The sequence below is a fragment of the Acanthopagrus latus genome, chromosome 7, assembly GCF_904848185.1.
Source record: "Acanthopagrus latus isolate v.2019 chromosome 7, fAcaLat1.1, whole genome shotgun sequence".
In the NCBI taxonomy this organism is placed as follows: domain Eukaryota; kingdom Metazoa; phylum Chordata; class Actinopteri; order Spariformes; family Sparidae; genus Acanthopagrus; species Acanthopagrus latus.
This window is the reverse complement of record NC_051045.1, coordinates 6,241,533-6,264,424: the sequence shown is the minus strand read 5'-3', so window position 1 is coordinate 6,264,424 and position 22,892 is coordinate 6,241,533. Positions and strand designations below refer to the sequence as shown.

At 41.5% G+C, this 22,892-nt stretch overlaps 1 protein-coding gene across 2 annotated transcripts; it reads right to left on the bottom strand.

Annotated features, from left to right (window-relative positions):
• Positions 1–3,266: 3,266 nt before the first annotated feature.
• kdm5bb (lysine (K)-specific demethylase 5Bb) lies at positions 3,267–20,885 on the bottom strand. 2 transcript variants are annotated; one of them, XM_037104442.1, is made up of 28 exons: positions 20,383–20,885; positions 18,834–18,911; positions 18,240–18,362; positions 17,974–18,144; positions 17,444–17,500; positions 16,447–16,602; positions 15,869–15,962; positions 15,315–15,436; positions 14,274–14,432; positions 14,025–14,144; positions 13,775–13,933; positions 12,699–12,880; positions 12,398–12,560; positions 12,142–12,261; positions 11,304–11,498; positions 10,000–10,181; positions 9,687–9,811; positions 9,256–9,406; positions 9,006–9,120; positions 8,496–8,851; positions 7,632–7,770; positions 7,370–7,549; positions 6,740–6,901; positions 5,462–5,947; positions 5,285–5,369; positions 4,961–5,169; positions 4,619–4,876; positions 3,267–4,226 (listed from the first exon to the last, which is right to left on the bottom strand). In XM_037104442.1, the coding sequence occupies exons 1-28, from the start codon at positions 20,533–20,535 to the stop codon at positions 4,089–4,091; spliced, it is 4,638 nt and encodes a 1,545-aa protein (XP_036960337.1). In that variant the 5' UTR covers positions 20,536–20,885; the 3' UTR covers positions 3,267–4,088. The 2 variants fall into 2 exon arrangements, with proteins under 2 accessions (XP_036960337.1, XP_036960338.1); XM_037104443.1 differs by lacking the exon at positions 17,444–17,500 and having other exon boundaries at positions 4,089–4,226; positions 20,383–20,884.
• Between the last annotated feature and the right edge of the window lie 2,007 nt (positions 20,886–22,892).

Genomic DNA, 22,892 nt, shown 5'->3' with positions numbered 1-22,892 from the left:
AAGTAGTTCTGTGGTAGCTGGAACATTGAATAACTGATTGTTCTAATAACCTGTTTTATTATGAAATATGAAAGAAAAATGTCTCAAGTGTTTTTCAGGTGTGATTTTTCTGTAAAGGCTTGAGACAGAAAATGGATGCTTCCACAGAATGACCCACATTATTGATTATTTGGCTCCAAAAACACTTTTAAAATGATCTTCTGGAGTCACTTAACAGTCCTTTCTGTTCTTCTGGATCATTTCATGTAGTGTATGAATCAGTAATAGATCCTGTTGTCTGTTGCAGCACATGGATGATTGTTTACCGGTTTTATTGACTGTCATATTCATTTTCATATCTAAACACCTCTCACCTTCATATGTTCCATTGTAAATCCCGTTTGTTCCCTTTTTCTTTTCCGTGCCGTGTCCTTAATTCCTGTGCATCTCTGTCATGTCTCTCTTTTCTGCTTTAACTCAATATGAAAAGAAATAAAAAAGGTAATTGTCACAGCTGGAGCACAGATGTTACCAATAACATCAACACTGACTCAGTTCTGTCAGCGGTGACAGAGTGACACTGAGCCAAACGTGGGAACTGAAGCAGCTAAATGGAATTATATCTAATTATGATTATCATTTACATCTGTGCTGTTTACTACTGTGTAGTGCCAGCATGACTTCAGTTAAAGGTGCATTCTGTAGTTTCTGTGAAGACATTTTAATCAGAAGAGAAAGATCTTTTATACACCTCAACCAACTATAAATGAACAAACTCATTCAAAGACCTTAGAGGACAACACCATTCCATTCTGTCTTACTTACGTTTATATGTGGCGGACCCTGCCACCTCTCTAGCTTCAAACAGTGTTCTGGGGACCTTATTTTCCTCTGAGAACAGCTTGTTTGTTCAGTTACAGGAAAAAATAATATTATCGCCTCATTAAATTGTAAATACTAAAATTCTGAGTCTGGATTTCTTTTCCATAATTACTTAAAAAAAAAAAAACTGATGCAACTGTTCTTTATCTTTCTGTACTTCAGCATTTTTTTTGGCCCATTATTTCGGTCATGTTTTTACCGTCACACCAGTTTACCATAAATTGAAATCACCACAGTCAGCGTTTAGCGTGTGGCAGCATTTGTAAAGCGTCTCAGTGGTCACGACTTCCTCCGTGTTGGTCTCCTCTTCCCCTTCTTCCTCTTCTGGCTCTGCTGGTGTTTGGCTCCCCCCTCAGCGAGAAGCAGATCAGGAGCTGAGTTTACACTGTCAGAGTATCAGAGCTACATGCATTTTCACTGCAGGTGGACTGTGATGCTGAAATGCAAATGAGAAATCACATCCATCTGTCTAAAGAGGTTAAAATGGTCACTGGATATAGTTTGTGCGTCAGAGCTTCGATGAACAGATGCTGCACAGAGTTAATACAGTCTGCTGGAGGAGACATTCAATACCGCCGAGTCGCCTGCATGTATCTCGTCCTTTCGAAGACTCTGTGGTTTGGCAGCGGCTTCCTGTAAAGGAATTTAATTTGTCTTCACATTCAGAACCACACGAGCCGTTTCATTTTCTGAGTTCCACGCTCTGATGTCAGACACACACAGACTCCACATAAAGGAAACGTGCAATAAATTATATTAAATTATAAATGTGGTTTTGTTTATATGTAGCAGGAGATTTATTGTTTCCTTTTTATGAAACTACTGTACATGTTTTATTTTGTAGCTGTGATGGTGGAAGATTAAAATGTTGATCTGCTGAAGGCTTTCGATTGATTTATTTTAATCTCACTGACACTTTTGAGTTTGTTTGGCCATTATGACATTATAATACCCATCTGTGACTCTTGAATACCTCACTGTAAAGTTAACTGTCTGCCTCTGATCTGTTCATGTTCATGTATCGCCACCGCCCTTCATCCTTACATTTAGTTTCATTATTCACCTCATTGACAAGACGGCTGTCGACGATGTTTGTGTGTTGTGTCCAGGGGTGGAAGTAAATGAAATGATTATCCAGACCTTTCAGCTGCATTTTTGTTGCCGATAAGACCATCTGATGACCAGCAGGGTAATGAAAACCCTGATATACGGACAGGAAACCCAAAACTGTGCAGCAGGTCGAGGTTTGGAGAGGAGACCACGACCACTGAGGAGAACAGAGCAGGAGATGGGAGAAATTTAGACTGAAGATCTGAAGCAACAGAAACCTCTTTGATTGAACATTAAACATCAACGGTTAAAAAGTAACTGCAAGAATACGAGTCATATTTCAGTCACGTTGATGTACTTCTTCAGCCACTGGCTCCTGACATCAGTGCCATCAATCTACAAGGTTATATAAGCACTAAAAATATCTTCTTGTTGTGTAGGTAGCTGTAAAGCAGACAAACACGACTTTATAAACAGCAACTTCTTTTTCCTTTTCCATGTGGAAGGTTATATTAAAGCAGTTGTTAGTGATGTATTTTTTATAAAAATGAATATAAAAAGGCTCTTTATTCCAACATCACTCGCCGTTACAGAGCGGTTGGTCAGTAGCTCATGTCTGTCTGAGAAAAGAGAAAATAAAAAATTCTGCTATCCCTGCCGACTTAATCCAATCAGGACAGGTAATTTCATAAAGCCTGCTTGTGAATGAGCTATGTCGATGCTAAATCAGGACATTACTGCTCCCAGTACGTGACGTAGAGAGGAGGGAGCCGGATTGCCAACTGCAAAACAGACAGGAAGTTATAACACTTACTGCAGCTTGAAAGGTTATTTAATTAACCTGTATTCAAACAACAAAAGGGAATAATATAAACTAGACCTAATCAGTATCAGCAGTAGGTCTTACATATAAATATGTTAATTCACAGTGGATAAATAGAGAACTTGGTGAAGTTTGTGGTCTTTAAAGTCATTAATTCGTGGTTAGTAAGCTGTGAAATCCTCTTGTGAAAAGCTGAGGAAGACAATCAGTCACACTGAACTTGACGCCTCAAACTGATTTTGTGAAATTAGGTTTTGTCTGAGTGGTTTTTAATATTATTTCCATCACATTAGTCTCTGGCTACTGTCAAACTATTAACACCAACAGGAAGAAAAACAAAAAAAAAAACCTCTCTGTTAGGAAATCATGTCTCCCCATTATGGCCGACACTTATCATTATAAACAAAGACATTAGACGTAATGGGAGTGAATGTACATTTTAAGGAGGAATAAAAGTGCTAAACTCTGAATGGTTTCCACTTTTAAATTGTGTTTACGAGGACATCTAGTGTTGAAAGGACGAGACTTCTCCTTCATAGAACAAAAGGGCTTTATTCCACAATATAAACTTGTAACATCTTCAGCTACCCCGAGTCCTTCCTCTCTGCCGGGTTACACCCTGTGATGTTTCACGTCAGCAGTGTCCCGCTGCATCGCCACTCCACAGCTGTAATCCACCAATCTGCGTAGCTCTCTGTACATCAAACCACTGCTAAAGCACCAACACAACTCAGCCGAGATCAAGCCATTTAGGTCAAGTCAGACAAACATTATTGCTCAGATAAATAAACCTATTCTACAAAAAAAAAGGGGGGGGGGGAATAATTATATTAAGATGCATGTACTAAACACTGAATTTCAAAGAATTGTAAGAGTCATTTTTTGGGGCGTGGGATAGTGGATGAAAAACTTCTGTCGCTCTGGTTTTAACATGCAAGGAGGTCCCAGAGAAGATAATATTAACCCTCGATTAACCCTCCGTACTGGGCGCCTCATGTTGTAAGACTCCCTTTTGCCGATGTAATGGAATCCCATGCAGCACACTTTACATCCTGTGTTTTTTTTTTGTTTTGTTTGTTTTTTTCTTCAATTTTGACAACCACAAACAATTCATTAAAAGAAGAAAGAAATATATATATAATATATATATGTAAAAATACAAAAAAATAACTAAACATTATAGTTCTGGACAACAAGTCAAAGAGGAGATAGCACCGTTGTTACAAAAGGGTCGGACAGACGGGAGGGGGGGGTGAAGGGGGGGACAGGATCAGTGACACATCCAGACTGGTGGCTCCAACAAACGGACTGACGATTCTTCAGCCATTCTTCAGGAAAAACAAAATCTTTCTCTTCATTTTCTCATGTGTCCATCGTTCAGTGTACACCTGACACAAATGTAGTCCTCCTTCTCCGCCATCTCGGCCGTAACGCCGACGCAGACTTGGTGGAACCACTGGTTACAGCTGCCGTCACACTGGACCCAATCCACCTGGCAGACAAACGTTGTTGTTGTTGTTATCATTAACATTAACATACGTTAATAATGACATTCATACTTAATATTGCTAACGTTTAACCTGCATCAGGGCCACTTGGGGGCAGCAAAGCAACACTGACACAACTTTTAAAAGTTAATAATACAAACTTGTTGGCTGTTTATTTAAACTACGCTCCCATATGTCCACCAGCTAACAGCGTCTGTTTGCAGTCTGGTGGTGAGCAGCTTCATTCAAGTCCAAATTTCTCTTTTGCTAAACTTGCCGAATGTTACCTGAAACTTATCGTCTATATCTTACATTTACATAACAGCTTCCTAAAGTGAAAAGTGAACTGACCTCCGCTGAAACTGTATGTTTAATAATTTACGGATGTTTTCCTCACCTCATCTCCTTCAGGTAGCTGACACCTCTCTGCTGGACACACGGCCATTTCCTCATCAGAGTCGTCAGACTGAGAGAAATCTGAGCGAGGGGAGCTGGAGGTCCTGCGCTGCAGGTTCTTCTGATTCATCTTCTGTCTTTTGTGGGAGTGCTTTTTGTCCTTCACTCTGCGCTCTGCTTCTAAACCTTCTTTTTCCATGTGACGCTTTGTTTTCTTTTCTGAGCCAATCACAGTTTCCCTCACACCATTGACGCCATCCTGAAAATAAAAGCAACACAAATTAAAACTGATGCAGTTTTGTGATGTGTTTTAATCAGTTTGTTTGTTGCTGAGAGTTTGTACCTGGTTCAGCTGCAGATTGTTTCCCTGAGAGTTGAACTGCATGTGTTTGTCACAGTCTGTGGACTCGTCCTCTGTTGGCGACATGCACCTGTCTGTTTCCTGGCTGCTGGCTCTGTCCAGTAACACGTGGTAGAGGCACTGGACCTCCGGCAGAGACATCTGCAGCAGGAGCCCCTCCACCATCAGCTCCTCCAGATCCTGACTCAGGCCTGTCACACGGAACAATACCAAGAACATAAACACGACTGACTGTGACTCATGCTTTCAAGTGATATGAGTAAACTTCATTTATTATCTAGAATCTGAGAATAAGACTACACTGACCCTGCAGTGGGATGCATCTCTGCTCTGTGTAGAAGACGGTCTGAGCATGGCTTGTCCTATTCCACTCTGGAGTCAAACATGGAGCCTGTATCCAAAACATCAAATCCAAAACTTAACACTTGTAAATCAAACTTTTACAGCTGCAACAAACGGTGGCAGAAGGAGATGAAGAGCGACCTGAGTGTTGTTCTGAGTGTCACTGCTGCTGGACGCCCAGCGTGTGAGGGTGGGAGGAGTTCCTGGTCTCTCTTCCAGCTCAGGTAGGTTACAAGACTGTGAGATCTCCTGTGCTCGCTGCTGCCAGTTAAGTGTCCTCTCAACCAGATAGTGCAGAGCATCGCCCTCTGGCAAGCGCACCCCTATGTGCTGCAGAGACTCCAGGAGAGAGAGGACTTTGTTTAACGGGGGCTTTTCTGATCGCTGGCACTGTGGACAGAGCCACGGCTGTGTTTCGCACGAGTCCAACGGGTCTCTGACACAAACACTGTGGAAGGCGTCCCTGCAGAGTTCACACTGTAGCATCGCACCCATGGGCGCCTTCTGACAGACGCACACCCTCAGGTCCATGCAGTCGGCTGTGGGAAGGAGCTTTGACTCATTTGCTGCCCTGAAGTTAGTGAAAGCCTCCATCTCCCTCATCCGCAGCTCCTCCAGAGTCGCCATCTGGTGAATAAGACACAGAGTGAGTCAGAACATCTCCTGAAGAGGCAGTTCATTAATCCCATCGACTACAACAAACTCTTACACTGTGTATTAACTGCTAATGACATGAATAAGTATCACACCTTGATTCCATTGGGCACTCTCATCTGATATTGTTGACTCAGACTGCATTTATTTGGTCATTTTTCCTTGATTTTGGTGCACCTGGTATGAGTGATTAGGCTGCACAGTTACTAAATGGTTTTGTTGTTTGTCTGTTTCAAGTGTGGTGACTGTTAATGATTCCTGCTCCATGCCGTTCCTGTGTCTGACAGCCTGTTTCTATTTCTGTTCCAGTTGCTCATGTCGAAAGTGCAACTTGGAGGAGAACCGGTTGGTTCAGGAAGTTTATATGAGGAGTCATCTATCTATTATTGTCTCCTTTAACATAACATAAATAAGGAGCCAGCTGGCTGAAGGGAAATTGCCAGGGAGCTGAAAGTTTCAGAAAGAAAACGCAACATCGCTACTTGCTGTTGGTTGTAATGTATGTCACCTCCAGTAGAGAAACATCTAAATATCACAGAATAAAATGTGTTCAAACAAGGTACAAACCATCTTAACCACTGAGTTTAAAGATTGATGAGTTTGTTATGTCTCTGGTTTGATCTCTGTCAGCTGACATGCACGTGGTTTGTTTAAATTACATTACAGAAAGCAAACGCGACAGATTCGATGTGAACAGTGAGCGTTTGACATTTGCAGGCTGTTGGGACAGAGTGTAATATATTCATCTCTGCATACGCCACTTACTGCAGAGGTAGAATCCTTAGTCTCTGAAAGCGCTTTTTCCACATCACCGAGTGTGTTAAGCCTTGGTGTCTTCTTTTTGTTACTTTTAGGGGATTCTTTCCCTTTCTTGGCCTTCCTCTTCGGAGAGCCTACATTTCCAACTTCACATCTTGGACACAGGACCTGTGAAGAAGGGACAGTTTCTATAAACCTCCATCTTGTTCCTCTCTGGTTCTCTTTAATAAAGATAAATAGCTGTGTTGTTACAGTGGGACATGTGACTTTCTAGTTCTTACTTAGATATTTTTCTGTTACTACATGTAGTAACCAGGCAGCTATTCTCAAGGTGCTGTGCTGCTGATCAGATCCTACTATTAAACACAATGTTGTCTTATAAAATGATCATGAATACAGGTCATGTTGCAACCAAACAAGTTGCAAATGCGTTTTGACTATTCTTAAGAAAAAAGAAAAATTATGTGGCAGCTGAAGAGCAAACGTTTGGCCTCTGAAGGATTTCCAGTGGATGATAAAAACCAAAAGCAGCTCTAACACAAAAAGATACGGCTGACATGATATGAGGAGTAAGTGAGCTCATCTTTATGACTTTGTGAACTATTATTAATTCTAAATTAGGATGTGGGATGTTACCTCCAGTAAGGAAAGGGTTGAGTCTTTCTGGAGGAAAGTTGTAGCTGCAGATTCTTTCCATTCTTGCACTTCTACCATCAAAGTCTCCAGCCTGTCTAAAGGCTCCAGGTGGACTTGGATGGCTTGTCCTCGCAGCACCATGTCAGACAGGCTGTTAATCATCGGTTCGCCACCACTGGCCTGAAATAAGCAGGTATTCATTATTACCATCATACCCAAATTAACCCAAACAGAGAAAAAAAAACTCAAAGTGTGTCCTCACCTGAAGCTCCTCAGCTTCTTGAAGCCACTCTCTGGCTTTTCTGATAGTGTCTTTCAGGAGAAGACAGTTGGGGAGGTAAGCGGGGATGCCAGATGCCTTCTCAGCAGCAGCACTGAGAGTCTCTATGGAGTGTGGAGGTCTGTGGTGGGAAGTAAAACACACATGATGTACAGCAGGTAATAAACCTGGACACAATACCTGCATCTGATTAATAACTCAGTAGAACAAGAACTGCCATGACATTTTTCTTTGACATCTTCGTGGAAAGCTTTTAAGAATCATTTTTCCAACCAACACTTGTTCAAAACATCCTGTAAACAGAGTCTATAACTGACTTTTTACGCAGAAAAGAACATCTTGGGCATTTAAAAACAGTATTTAAGTACCATGAAACACAAAATTCAAAGCTGCAGTGCACCGAGCATAGTGGAGGAACAGAATACTTTTGAAAAATGTAGAAATTTGCCTTGAAATTAGTCTTTTTCTGAAGTGGCGAGAAGAGATGCAAATTCCTGACAGCCATGCCAGTAAAGCCTTTGAAAAGCACTAATGACAGTTAATACTGAACAGCACTGAGAACCAATGGAATGAGGGCAGAACTAAACATGATGCTCACTTTTTGTTGGTCTTGTTGAATATTCTAGCAGCAGCATTTTGCACTAGCTGTAATTAAAATGAAGCAAAATCAGGAGCACTGACTTAATATTACATTATTCACTTACAATCAGTGCAAATACCTCGACATAGTGTTAAATATTACAGAAATGTTTTGGGATTAAAGTCATCCATCCCTACATCCTCCTGGATGTTTTCTCCCCATGTGGCTCAGACGCTAACATCATCGTGGGTCGGTGCTGCCCTCACCTGGCTTTAAGGAGGCTGCTCGCTTTGTCCTCCCAGTGCTCGGACACAGTGAGCAGCTCCTGCAGGCGCGCCATGGCTTTTTCCACGGACGGATGAGGCACCAGGCCCACTCCCTGGTCAATGAGCCTCCTCATGGTCTCCAGAGTCAGTGAGGCAGGCTGAGCGCTGGCCTGCTGAACTCCCTCCAGCCAGCGCGCCTGCTCCAGCCTCACTCTCAGACGGGGCAGCTCGGGCAGCTCCACGTCAAAGTCGAAGCTCACGTCTAACAGGCTCTGGATCTCGGCGACGCTGGGAACTTCGTCTGCCAGGACCTTCTCGCTGTGCTGCTGGAAGTCTTCGATGCGATTCAAGAGCTCCTGAAGAAAGACATCAATTCAAAAGAGTCAAAACTGATGCTTTAACATACTTGATGTCTGTGTCAATCAAATTCTTATGCCACAGAAAACTATGTCAGGTGTCCGTATGAACACTGAAAATGGTTTTGCTTGCTGTAATCCTGCTGAAGCTTACCTTCAACATAGGGGCTTGAGGGAGACTGCAGGGGAGGTTATACAGCTGCCTCACAAATGAACTCAACTCCTCCACAGTCAGCTGGCTGCATGATTTCCCATTACCACACCGATACCTAGGAGACAGAGCCCGATGAATCAAAGAACTGAACCCAATTAAGAACTAATACGCTTTCCTGACTTGAGGAAACATAAGGGAATGTGAAGACAGCTAATCTATAGCTTGATATAGTGGAGTGTATTAGCCATACCTGGTCTGCCTTTTGCCATTTAATAGCTGCTGTGCCACTGAGGAGCACTTCTCTGCATCTTGTGTGACCAGACGTAGCCGACGCAGCAGGTCGTTGTCGGGGAACAGCCTGGTCTCGGATTCAGAAAGAAGGGAGCGAAACACTGGCAGGCCTGAGGAGAGACACATAACAAAAACATTAACGATTTAAATAAATTCACACCTGCATCTACTTGATTTTCCTCATTTTAGCCCAGAGCCCAAGCTGTGTCATCTGGAAACCTCAAGAGCCAGAACAGTGAGAGGTTTGAGCGCTCTCAGTGTATGCAGACAGCACAGCTGACAGAGCAGTTCATCCCTCCCAGCCACACTGTTTTGTGATGGGGTTTATTGGCTTATACAACTTGTTGGGTGCTTTACAGCTTTGTTTTCTCATTTGCTTGTGCTGTTTACCTTTCTTCTTTTCCAGTTTGGCCTCTAGAGTCTGTGTCACGAGGGAGGCCCAATCATCGTACAGTTCAGCTCTCTCCTTCACAGCGTTCATCATGGGGAACAGGTGGTCCAGTGTGTATCTGTAACTGCAGGAGCACACAGAAATATAGAGAACAAGTTACAATAGTACTCTGAACATGCTGGACCTGGTCCTGGATCATTACAGTGATAAAATATACCTTAACAGTCGTATAGTCATTATATTCACACATCTCACGGATACAGTGAACTCTGATCTGTTTACTGTTTCATAATCGGCTCCAGTGGGACTTACTTCAGTGTGTAGTTGTCGACAGGACAGGAGCAGAGGTCACTGATGTGATGCAGACAGACAAGTACTCCTGGGCTGCAGGGACAGGTGATGGCAGACAGGTAGCAGGTGGTTCTGCACTTGGCACACTGCCGCTCGTCATCTTGGAGGTGATCGTATTTTGCCTCCTTGCAGTGTAACACCCCCTGAGCGTGTGGAACAACAACGAAGGTGTTGAAAACAAATCCAAGGAGAGTGAACACGTGTGTGTCTGCTTGAACAAACACAGTACTTAATATGTAATTAATGTAAAGAAACAACACATACTCTGTAAAAGTGACAAATTATATTTACAGACAGAGAAAAAAAATGTAGTTTTGCAGAAAGGTAGCTGTGTGCACATCCTGTCTATATTTAGGCCAGGTGCAAGAAGGGATGGGTACTGAAACCAGGTATTAAAAATGGGCCCAGTGGCTTATCTTTAATAGAACTTACTACAGTCCACAAAGACTAACGTAGCAATAAATACGACATAATTCTCCCTGCCAGAGATGTAGAAGCTTCATATGCTCTGGATTATCTGGGAGAATTTGGGAAATGCAACTTTGGACAGTTAAAAAAAAAAAAAATTAAATGTCATCTGATTCCAGAATCTGGATTTCAGGAGATGGACAAGGTCTTAATATGAGTTTTTTTTTTTCCTTTTAAATATTTCTTTTTAATTACAGGCACAGCTGGGGAAAAAAGTGTGTTCTTTTGAAATAATAACTTCCTCCTTTGCAGAAGCATTAGTTAAATCAATTAACACCCTATAGAGACCTGAAAAGATCTTGTTTAGTGTGAGGAGGAAACCCACAAGGTATAAAACATATGGGTCGCTTCACTGGCCGTACTACCATCTTTAAACCCCTTTGACGAGTGTTAGTGGGAAACCTGCCCCCTACAGAGGGATTTCTACCTAACTATTGAGGCTATTTTGCCTCAGTAGAAGCATCTTTATAAAGAGAGGAGAAAAAAAATATATAACAGGCCCCGGGGGTTTAGTTTTCAAAGGCTGTAGTATTGATAAGCTGTGATGTCGTTGTTTTTCCTGCACTTTTTAAACAGTAGAGACCACTGAGGTGAACCATGTGACCATAACTTGAAGTTGACGTGAGGTTTTGACAACTCTGCTCACAACTCTAAGTGCAACAAAACCTTTGCAAGTAAAAAGCCAGTGCTTCATCAATACACCTGTTCAACAACTCTGTATCCCCACAGTGGGGAAAAAAAATCAACATAATAAACAGTATAATGGTGTCTTGATATGTTAATGAGGACAATCCTACCATCTTCTTCACTTTGTCTCTCAACGTCTGTTCCTCTTGGATCATGGCAACCATGTCCTTGTGGACAGCCGAGGCCAGGACCACATCGAGTGTGTCTGCTTTCGAGGCCATGTTGCACACCATCTCATCGTGGGAGAACACATTGTACCGGTGCAGCATGCGGTAGTGGTCAATGCACTGCCTGCCAAGAGGCATCTGAAGATACAGAGAGAAAAAAACAGGTCGCAAGGTCAGTTTCTACTGTGTTGAATCCACAAAAATTACAACATAACACGCGTGAGTCTCATCAAAAATTAATCTACAACAATCTTAATAAGTAATTCATCTGAACATTAACCAATGACAAAAACTCACACCAGCACTTTTGTGTTAACATCAACTATTCATTGCTTTTTTCTGAAAAACTGTTTTAAAATCATTAACAATGAAGAACTGAAAACGCCTTTTCTGCCTTTTACAAAGACTGCCATTTCACTGAGGACAGAGCTGCACTGATTAGTCAGTTAATTCATTAGTTGATTGGTTATTCGAAAGATGCTGGGTCCAGTTATTTGTTTGTCATTTACGAGAGTAAATGAATATAGTAAATAATGATAGTTAATGAAGACTCTTTGGATTGGACAAAAGACACACGAGGAAGTATTTTTGTGCTCTGGGAAATTGTGATGACTATTTTTCACACTTTGCCATTTTATGGACTAAATGATCTAAATTGCACTGATCAAACCATGATGAAAATAAGTTTTCATTAATTAGTTGAACCCTACTCGAGTCAAGTATTTTAATTACCTGTACAGCAAAATGTGTTTGTATAGGAACAACAAAGAACGGTACATACCCAGTCCACAGTGCAGAAGTTCACTGCCTCAGCGAAGTTGAAGCCCTGATTGAAGCCGCTGTGGTAGGCTCTTGGAAACGTGATGACAAACTCGCCAGCACACTGGTTCGTTCGGTAAATCTGAAGGACAGTAGAGACAAAAGAAGATGATCTATGTTCCCTTCAGAAAGACCAGCTGCTCGTTCAGGAAAATATCAGCCGTGCATTGCTGCAGATCAGCATCAGTGCATGTGAATGAAGCTACATAAATACGTACAGGGACTCCGTAGGCCATCAGGGTGTTGGGGTTCATGATGGTGACCAGCTGGTGCAGCAGGTCCGGCTGAGACTCAAACAGCTCTGGGGCCAGTTTCCTCATCACCTCCTCCAACTGTTCTGCAGCAAATCCAGGAGCTCCATACCAGGTTTTTGGTTCCCCCCTTATAGAGAATAAGACGTAAGTTTTAGAATGAAATATCTGCTGTTTATCATCACAAGCCACAGTAAACAATCTGTTTGCTCTCCTCAAGGAAAGCCCTGAGGGCAGCAGAGCTTTAGTAGCTTTTCTTCTTAAGTACCAGTGCAGGTAGTTGATGGAGTAGCTCCAGTGATCCTCAATGTGCCAGCAGAAGGAGGAGAAACACATGCCGACATAGAGCCACGGCAGCGTCATCCCACAAATGTCAGCCGTCACATGAGTCAGTACAGACGGTTTCATCATCGCCAGGTTGTTCAGGTTCCAGCCACACTTGAGGTATTTCTGCAAGACAGACGATTTAGAGTTTAATAAAGCAGGAGTTACTGCGCAATATACTGTTCATATCACTTAATGCTACATTAGACTGGTGTCATTCGACAGAGAAAGAGACTGCTGCTACACAGGGTTTCTGCAGGAGCCACAGTGTTAAATGTTAAGACTTTTTAATACCACATAGGGCGCAATATCCGTTAATATCCGTTTGATGACCATACCGTGAAAATATAATGAAAAACCAATGGGGATGATATGGCCCAGGATAATTTAGTATCACGTCACATTTTTAATACTTCCCAGCGACATCTAACTAAAATTCCTGATGATTTGAATAATACATGTGATCTGGACCTGGATAAGCCAATAGAGGGCTTAACCAATTGAAAATAGCGCTTTTTTTTCCTAAGTGCCCTCCCCTTTTTTAGTGCATCTGCTCGCAACGCTTCTTGTTGAAAACCTCCAAATATTTTTTAGAAAGGTGCCGGGGTCGTCACCGTCAGTCTTGTTCAGGCAATCAATCATGTATTAGTTGGGGCAGGACTTGTCATCTGCCACCCAGGATGGAGGAGAAGCTTGTTCTGGCTGTGTCTTTATCACACAGAAACAGAAAGCATTTTTTTTGTCAACCCACCCTGCACACTGCCAGCACTTTTCTGCTAGAAAGAAATGTTATGTGGACATGGGTCCTGTTTCAAGTTCATTTAATTATTTTTCTTGTTTAAATCCTCGCTCGCCCATTATTAAATGATGAACTTGCTAATTAATGTTGGTCAGACGGTGCTGACTAAAAAGGATATTAAAAAAAAAGCACATCTTACAGTCACAAAAACAAGACATGCAGATACTCTGTGCACATTTTGATTCCACAGATGTTTGGGGTGGGTTGTTTCAGGGTCCTACCTCATCAGCAGGGGAAACCTTAAATTTTCCATTGGGAATGGGGAATCCACTCCCAAATTCCTTTGAGGCGATATCTGCTCCGTATTCTACGGTGACATCCTCTTCAATGGCTCCCACCAAACGCCAGAATTCTTTCTCCACCAGCTCTGTGGGTACCATCTGTAACGAACCCATGAAAAGACACATTCAAATTTAAAATCTTCACAGCAGGATATACTGACTGGTTTATTTTGAAACCTCTTCAACTTACATGAACTGGCATGTTGAAGTAATCTGATTTGAATGCATCAGCCATTTGCCCAAATGCACGCAGAGAATAATCCCTGTACGCTTGTTCAAAGCCGAATGCCTCGTGAGGTTTGTTGCATTCCTGAAAGGGGAGATGGAAAAAAAAATAGAATGAGTACAAGGTGGACTTGCTGTTTTGATGGCTTACACAGCTCATTCATCCAAGAGTCCATTTACATCACATTAATCAGACTTGGCAGTTTATTCTCACCTGAGCCAGACACTTGGGGCACCTCCAGTCTCCTTTGGGAACGTCGTGCAGAGGAGGGATCAGGCAGAAGGTGTGGTAGCTGTCGTCACAGCCGTCACACAGCAACAGACGGTCTTCCTCTCCCCCACTGTTACACACCAGACACACGACCAGATCCACCTGGAGAACAGAAGGAGGAGTTTATGATGTGGCTGTGGCAGAACCATGACTACTGACTAAAAGCAGCATCAACACAGGAATGTAAAGTAACATCTGTAAAACACTCCTCTACACCGAGCCTTCGCTACCTGGCACCTGTTATCATCTCACACTAACATATTACATATATCAAGAGTTCTTACAAATGTGAAAGGCTCCATTTACGCTTGTCATGTACACTCAGCCATGTTTATGCTTCTCTTTTGGCCAGATCGGCTTGTGTTTGATCGTGTCTGTAGTGATCCCCTGGAGATGTTTTTCCGTGTTGCTTTAATGAGCCAGAGAACAAACTGCTCATTTCAGTGTCGTGTTTGTGTAACTTAAGCTGCTGTTACCTCAAGGACAGAGGGGACAGAACATGGATTTACTGAGAAAATCAGCAAATTCTTCCTGCCAGTAATACTTTGGGAGGTTTAAAGATTATGTTTGTCTCTTGGGGACACAAATGCATTTACACCTTTTTACCATCTGGCTAGGATGCATCTGAAACCATCGCTGCCTTAAATGATTCTTGGATGCATTTACACTGTGCTTTATTGACATGGGATAACAATCCGAGCTGTGTAAGATGCATGTGCAATAGAGTGTCTTTTTTTGGGTCATGCAATATTTGAAACTTTTCTACATAACATTCCTCTTGTAAATATAGCAGAATCTTTGGTTCCTATCAATAAACTGCAGACACAGAAACTTAATTTTACAGCACAAATTCAGTGTTAAGTGATTAAAGCTGAGCTTGGACTTCTGACGATGCTTTAAACTGATGAGCCTATTAATTTTTGATCATAAGCGATCTTATGCAGCTACAATTCATTCAAAGTCTTTTTTTTTTTTTAAACTTACCGGACTCGGAGGAACTGGAGGGATGAATTTCTTGTACCGTGACTTGGATTTGTCAGCTTCAATTATTGGTTCTTTAAATTCAACAGGTTCCTGTTTCACTGGAATGGGAATCTCTTGCTTATCTGCAAAACAACAGGAAACATGACAAACTTCATTACCAAGTATCGCACTGTGAGGAACTGTTTCAAAAGAGCTTCTACTGTAAATACACTCAACTGTAACCCTATTTATTTAGCATTTCAAGGCAGTATACTTAAACACTGGTCCACAATTATAACTTTTTTAAGAAGACATTTTATATTTTTACACCTGTGTTTTGTGACATTGTGGTTCACCGTCTTTGTACACTGCAGATTCCACTTAAGGGTGTTCGCAGAAGAAGATCTAGTTGTTGGGAAATGCCTTATTGAACACATATTTCTGTGCTACATAATAGCATTTATGAAAGGTTTATATTCTGCTTATAAAAAGCTAAACATGGAGGGTTAAAGTAAAGTGTTCCTGTAGATACTGTAAATGTCATTAGGGCGTCACTGTGGGATCTGGAGCCTGACCTGATTCATGCTTGGCGACAAAAGAGCCCATCCTCCGCCTCAGGTTCGGCTTGGCCTCGCCGGGCTCACCTGGCTCAGTCTTCACACAGGCGGCCTGCAGAAAAAGTGAGACGTGAAGCTGAAGGCATCTTTAAACTAGTAGAGAAGTATGTAGAGAACAGTGAGAAATGCCTGTTTCAGGGAAGTTTTGGGGCTTGTCCACACGTCATAGATGTTAAAGAAACTGTAAGAATCTTTGTGTTTCTGTCTCAGATTCACACTCAAGCAGCCTATAAATTCACTAAATGTGTTTTTTTTTTCAAATCCCTTCTCAAGCACTGACTTTTCAAAACCCCAGATTAAAAAACTGACCTTTTGGGAAACAATGAAATGATGTCATCACGTCAGTTCTTGGATATTTAAGTTTAATTGAATAATTGTACAACAAATGCTCAAAGAGTTCTCCTCTGGTGTTTAACATTTTGTCAAACAAAGGTTGTGTGGAAAGCATTGTTTTTTTAAATGTACTGGGAAAATATCTGTATGTGCGTGGACAAGGCTTAAGTCAGGTGTGTGCAGAGCACGTCAACAACACCTACCTCACACTTCATGCGCTTGGCTCTGCGAGCAGTGGGGCAATTGTCCGGCGTCTGGACAGCCTGCCGCTGAGCCTGGTCCTGCAGTTTGACCTCCTTGGTGTCAACGCTCTCCATACTGACTGGATTCTCCAATGGCTGGACTGGCTTCTGAATGCACTAAAAGAAAACACAGTATGACAGTTAAAACCAGATCTCTCTGGCCATAAAAAAACATTTGTGTGCCTGACTGGAAAGACCTGTATGCGCAAATGTGGCGATCTGATATAAATCGTCTACGCGTGCAAAAGAGGAAGTGTGAGTCTACCACTGCTTTTATTTTTTAAAAATCATCCTCTTATATTTTTAGAGTTTCAGTTTATGGGCTGTAAAAAAATAAATAAGGGACAAAACATGACAATGTGTTTCCAACCACATTTGGTAGCTTCTAAAGAATCAGAAGACACCAAGTATGGTTTAAAGACTGGGACTCAGTGACAGTACTTGATATATTAACATACTTTCAAAATGCACAGCCAGAGGACTGAAGAGGCTATAAGAAGGATGTGGTTAGTTACAGTTTGTAGCCACAAACAGGTAGTACAGAAACTAAGAAGGACATGCTTAATCAGAGAACAGAAGGTGTACAGGTGATATATGTCAGACTTGCAGGAGTTGCTTGTATTTTTTAAAAGTTCAATTAATTACAGCAGCACTTGAGAAGGTCAGAGGAGAAAATCTACAAGAATATTCAAATGTATACACATTTAGCTTCTAATTGCTGACTGCTGCCTCTCACAGAAACAAAAAGGAATTATTTTACATTTGTTCCAAGACACATGGACACAAAGGTGAGGATCACTTGTTTAAGGGGATCATTTTGCTGTAAAATCAACTAATAACTTTTCAAAGAAGAGCTACATTCACCATACCACGTCTGCAAATATATTACCCAGTCCAGCCACAAATAAACATGCATTTTGTTAATTGAGAGTGGCTTCCAACCATGACATAAACATACCTTTTCAAGTTCAGGATCAGCCTCCAAACCCATCAGTTTGGAAGCTGCCTCTGGTGCCTGAGGCAAGAAAGAGCTTGGGTAATTAAACAATTTACAGTGACCTGTCCGATAGGTCACACAGTACCAATCCATTGGCCTTGGATAAGCTCTCTTGCATCACATTATGGAATATTGGGGTGCAAAAACTTTTAAATGACATAACAAGACACCAAATAGTAAACACACTCGTGGTATATTAGGCAGACAACAGACTCCCCCCCCCCCAAAAAAAAACAGAAAAAAAACAAGCTTTCTTCAAATAAAGTAGTCAAGCACAGAACATGCATTTCCTAATAATCCATTTGTTTCCAGTTATCTTGTTTGGCCTTAACATACTCTATATTCCCCTCATATCTGACTTTCAGTAATGGGAAGTAATAAATGGTTAGGATAACATTATTAGGAATTTGATGACAGATGGGAGACACATGTAAATGACAGCTTCTCGTTGAGTGTATGTGCTGTCATGATGTTGCGTGTGTTCAACTCACCAGCAGGTTTGCTCCACTCTGAAAGAGATTGTAGGGATAAAGGATTTTCTCATAATGCCCTCGCAGGTGTGAGCCGACAGCTTTGCCAGGGGCGAAGCCCATTTGTAGTGCAATCTTGGTCCATCTCCTGTCCCGACAGACGTAGTCAAATCCACCGTCATCTGCTACCAGCTGAAACAACAGCATGTGACGACAATGCTGTGAGTCGTTTAATTGCATACTTAAAAACTACATTAAAATGTTGTGCACTGATGTCTATTATCAACCTTATTTAGCTTATACAGATCCAAAATCTTCCGCTCCACATGAGGAATCTTCAGGGGACATCCCTGCAAATCCCAGAATTTGGCAATCTGGTCCAAGAAGTTGAGCTTGACTCTGGTCTGTGCCTGGAAAGAAATATATGAAAAGACAAATCTCAGCTAGAAATTAAATAAATGTAACAAAATCTAGAGGGACAAGATATTCAAAGCATTAAAAGGAAAACTAAGACATTCACTGGGGAAACAATGTAAGTGCCAAAAATAACCTGAACAGGCTGATATGCATCCAAGAACAGGGGCTATTGTGTGCTATTGTTGAGAAATAAATAAATAAAGGCACATTCAGATTGTTTTTTAAATGTTTGGATTAATTACCAATGATGCATTATATTTCCAAGTAATAAATTAGTGTTATGAAACAAAGGATAACTTTCTATCACAAGGCAATAATAACACTGCTCTCTATTATTGCAGCGTGCCCTATGTAGACAGAGTAATCATATTAACAAGGTAAGAATGTGGGGATTAAATGTATAATCTTATAGCAAACATTGATAATGTGAAATAAATCTGTTGGATAATCTAAACAAAACTCACCTCCAGCTCATTGAGCCTCTGGATCCGAGGAACAAAGTGAAGTTTGTCGACATCGCAAGCAAACGGAGGCTGCCAACCCTAAACAACCACAAAAATACACACAATGGCACATGGAGGTCATCATAACACATAGCCACTGGATCCTTCTGTGGCTGGCAGGTTATAAGAAATAAAAATCACCATAGCATTTATAAGCCAGATTTATATTTCATATCTATTGTTTTTTTCCCTTCCGAGATGCCCCATTTCTGACAATAGCTTTATCAAATAATGTGCCGACATTTGAAACATTCTCAGACTCATTATGGTGAATTTACTAAAACTGAAATTAGGCACGTAGATAAATGGCTATTTAACTGCACGACTGCAGGTTTTAAACTGATGTTAGACTGACGTTTCCTTGAAAAAGTGAGGCCTGCTGACACTGAAAGAACACAGTGATCCTTTTCAGCTTATAACTTGCAACATCGATCAATATTCGTGTCAATAACACGCACAGCCTAGCATACACAATAACAATACCCCAACATACAATCAAGAGACCAAAGTTCTTGTTGTAAGTCAGTAGCCAACATCCCCCACTGGCACACAAAATGGCCAGATGGAAGACTCACTCACCAGCCCAGCTTACCACAAAGCCAACATGGAGGACAACACCCTACAACACGGGCTCATACATGAAGAGAGGCACATCTTCAAGAAAACTTTCATTTTAATAAAAGTGCACCACCACTGTAACAATGTGAAACATGAGGGGTCAAACCACAACTTCAGAAGTCCCAACTCCTTATTTAACTGTAACAGTGGTCTTTGTAATTGAATAACCCAGTGTGCTCGTTGTTCCCATTCATGGAGCAATTTCTCTTACATCACTGAAGGGAAAATGTATTCACCCAGCCCCGTAACACTACAAAACACACATTTCTTCTCATATTCACTACAAGTTGACCGTGAAGTGATGGATCACAGAGACTCAAGCACACTGAGCGACCCAACTGCATCATGATGCTCTTCAATAAATGATCAGTAATTAACGCCAACTGCAGGACTTTTAGGACATCTAAGGACACAAAATTGAAGATCAAGTGTTGACACCCATGTTCATTTCATGGTCATGATCATCATTTTCTACGCAGCCGAATGGCTTCCGCATAGCCACCTATGTCAAAGCCGTGTGCTAAATTATGACAGGTTGGTTTGTGAGCTGTTAGCTAGCGTTAGCCTGCTAGCTAAGAGGCTCAATGACCGGACCGCCGAAGCTTTGTTGACACACGGTCAACCACGACTACAATCCACTTTTAATAAACTGGGACATCTATATTGTTGCAAACCAGCTCAAAGTGGACCAAAAACAGCACGTTTGCGACGTTAATGCCCACACATGATAGCTAGCTAGCCATGGCAGCACAAAGAATGAATATAGCCGTGTATCCGCCATGTTGAACAGTCCCTTTAAATCCCGAGCGCTCGGTCCATCTAGCCGTCTTATCGGTGGACTAATTCAGCATCCGTGTCGGTGCAGCGTTTAATCGTCGATTATCACACTCACCGGAGGCGGCCGGACTTTGCAAATGCCAGTTTTCTCGGCGATTGGACGGATCTTATTGATGAAAGCATATGGATCTCTAAATTCTTCCCAGCTGGGCTCGAAGACCGGGCACTCCGGAGGAGGCTTGAACTCGTCCGGCCGAGGCTGGCTCATCGTTTCGGACCGACCCGGTGGTGGCTCGGACAGGACAGGTCACCGGATGTTTTCTTCAAAAGTATCGCCGTGTTTTGTTTTTTTTTTTAAAAACAAAACAAAACAAAAATCCCGTTTGTTCACCGTCAGACTCGGTGGCAGTCAGTCGTCATCAACACGAGAGGAGGCTGCTTACACACACACACATACACACTCACTCTCTCACACACACACACGGTCCGCACATACACACACAAACATACACTCGCACACACACATCCATGCACAGTGAGGAGAATGTTCCAAGGCAGTGAGCACGTCCGCTCAAAAAACTAGACACCAGGCACTTCTTATGAAAGCGCGTGTGATTAATGAGTTTCCACGATGTTTGGCGCTACATCGACTTCTGATGAGCAACCAGAGGTGTGGCACCAATTTATGTCCGTGTCACGGTGCGATAAATCAGTCGTATAGTTTTTTTTTTTAATTAATTACACCGCATGTAATATAAAGACATCATTTTGTTGGATTTTCTAAATCTCCTCACAGCTCCAAACTATACATGTGGGTTTAACCTAATTTACCGTTAAACCGATGGTAGATTGGGCTTTAGAGGTCCTTTAAATGTGCAGCCATTATGCAACAGTTAAAATTCAAGATCAACTGATAAATAGAATAATTAGCCCTGAGGCAACTTTATCACTTGGGCTTGACTGTGTCTATAAATGGTGTATAATCCGGCTCCGAGCCGCACTATTTAACGGTTTACATGAAGGTTTAATGAACATGTATTAAAGTATGATGGAGGATTATGGTGTGGAAGGAAAGCTAGACTAAAATCTTGTTAGACATCACCAGCTGTAACAGGTCTATTCTTGACATTTTCCACGTTATCACTGTCAAACATTAATAAGAATCTAATAGTGAATCATTTTAAAATCAACATATAGTTTGGGGTTTATTAATAAATGGGACGTTCATTTTAATCCGTCGTTTCTTTGCTAGACTGTCTTATGTTTACACTTGCGCGGATGAATATGTTCAGGTGACACCTTTTAACGGCCGCCGGGACTCGTTGTTTAACTGGTCGCTGTGTGCAGTTTGATGTAACATCTGCTGCCGCTGCTCTGATGTCCGCACTTAACATCGTGCAGGCAGGTCAGACAAATAAAACTACCTCAGGTTCCAACCACAGCTTTACAGAGAAACCTATACTGAGGCTTATGTGATGAATGAAAGTGAAAGGTCGTCATTTGTATATATACTTTCATATGTGTATTTAATGTAGTAATTTTATCTTAATTGACCAAAACTAGCTAAATAGACAAACTGTCTTTGTTTTCTTGACTGAATAAACAAACTGACCCAAAAGCCTTGTTTCCTCACATGTATGACTGGTGTCCATAGATCCCTAAATATACAGATAACGCCCTAAAAGATCCAAAACAAGGAAAGGCATTTCTTTGTGGATGGATAGACACTTCCTGTTAGCCATGGGTTAAACAGCAGCAGGAGAGCCGGACGGAAATATCAAACTTAATATCAAACTGATAAAGACGATGACTGTATATAACGTCTAAACATATTTTAGCAGAATAACATCACTTAGATGAGTTAGAACTATATAAATTAGTAATGTACACAGTCTCACTTGACAAACAACATAAGTGACTGGATTTAAGGAAAACTAACTATTAGCTAGTTAGCTAAGCTAGCTTGCAGTCTCTCTGAAATCCACTGCAAAAGTCACATTTTTTAATGTACTCGAGGCAAATTCCAGAATGAAATTTTTTTCACACTCACATTGGATATCACAGAGATTCCCGTAGGAATGAATGGACTTGGCCTCCGTACACATAGGTCTGTGGAAACGAGGCCTAACGGACAAAACAGTTTCATACTGTTTTACTTTGTTTATGTTTGGTGGGCCCTGCCACCTTTCCAGCTTCAAACAGTGTTCATTGGACCCTGTTTTCCTCAGAGAACAGCTTGTTTATCCAGTTGTAGAAAAAAATAAGTATTTCTGAGTATGTATTATTACCTCATTAATAATTGTAAATATTTAAATCTTCACTGTAGCTGCTAAGCTAAAAGCGTTAACATTATGCATCCAGTCTGAAGTGGATTTGTGAGCTCAACCACATGTTGAGTCTGTACATAATGTCTCTTCAGATCAATTTGGGATCTCAGGGCTTCTGGAGACTTCTGGATTGTGGACTTATCCTTTATGTAAAAGTACAGAATGTTGAGCCACAGAGTTGATGTCTCAGAGATCAGCAACATAAAACAATGCATTACAATTCTTGTGTTTGGGTTCTTAGATACCTCAGCTGTCAGCAGTGCTTTGTACAAAGCAGGACACTTAAAACTGAGTATGG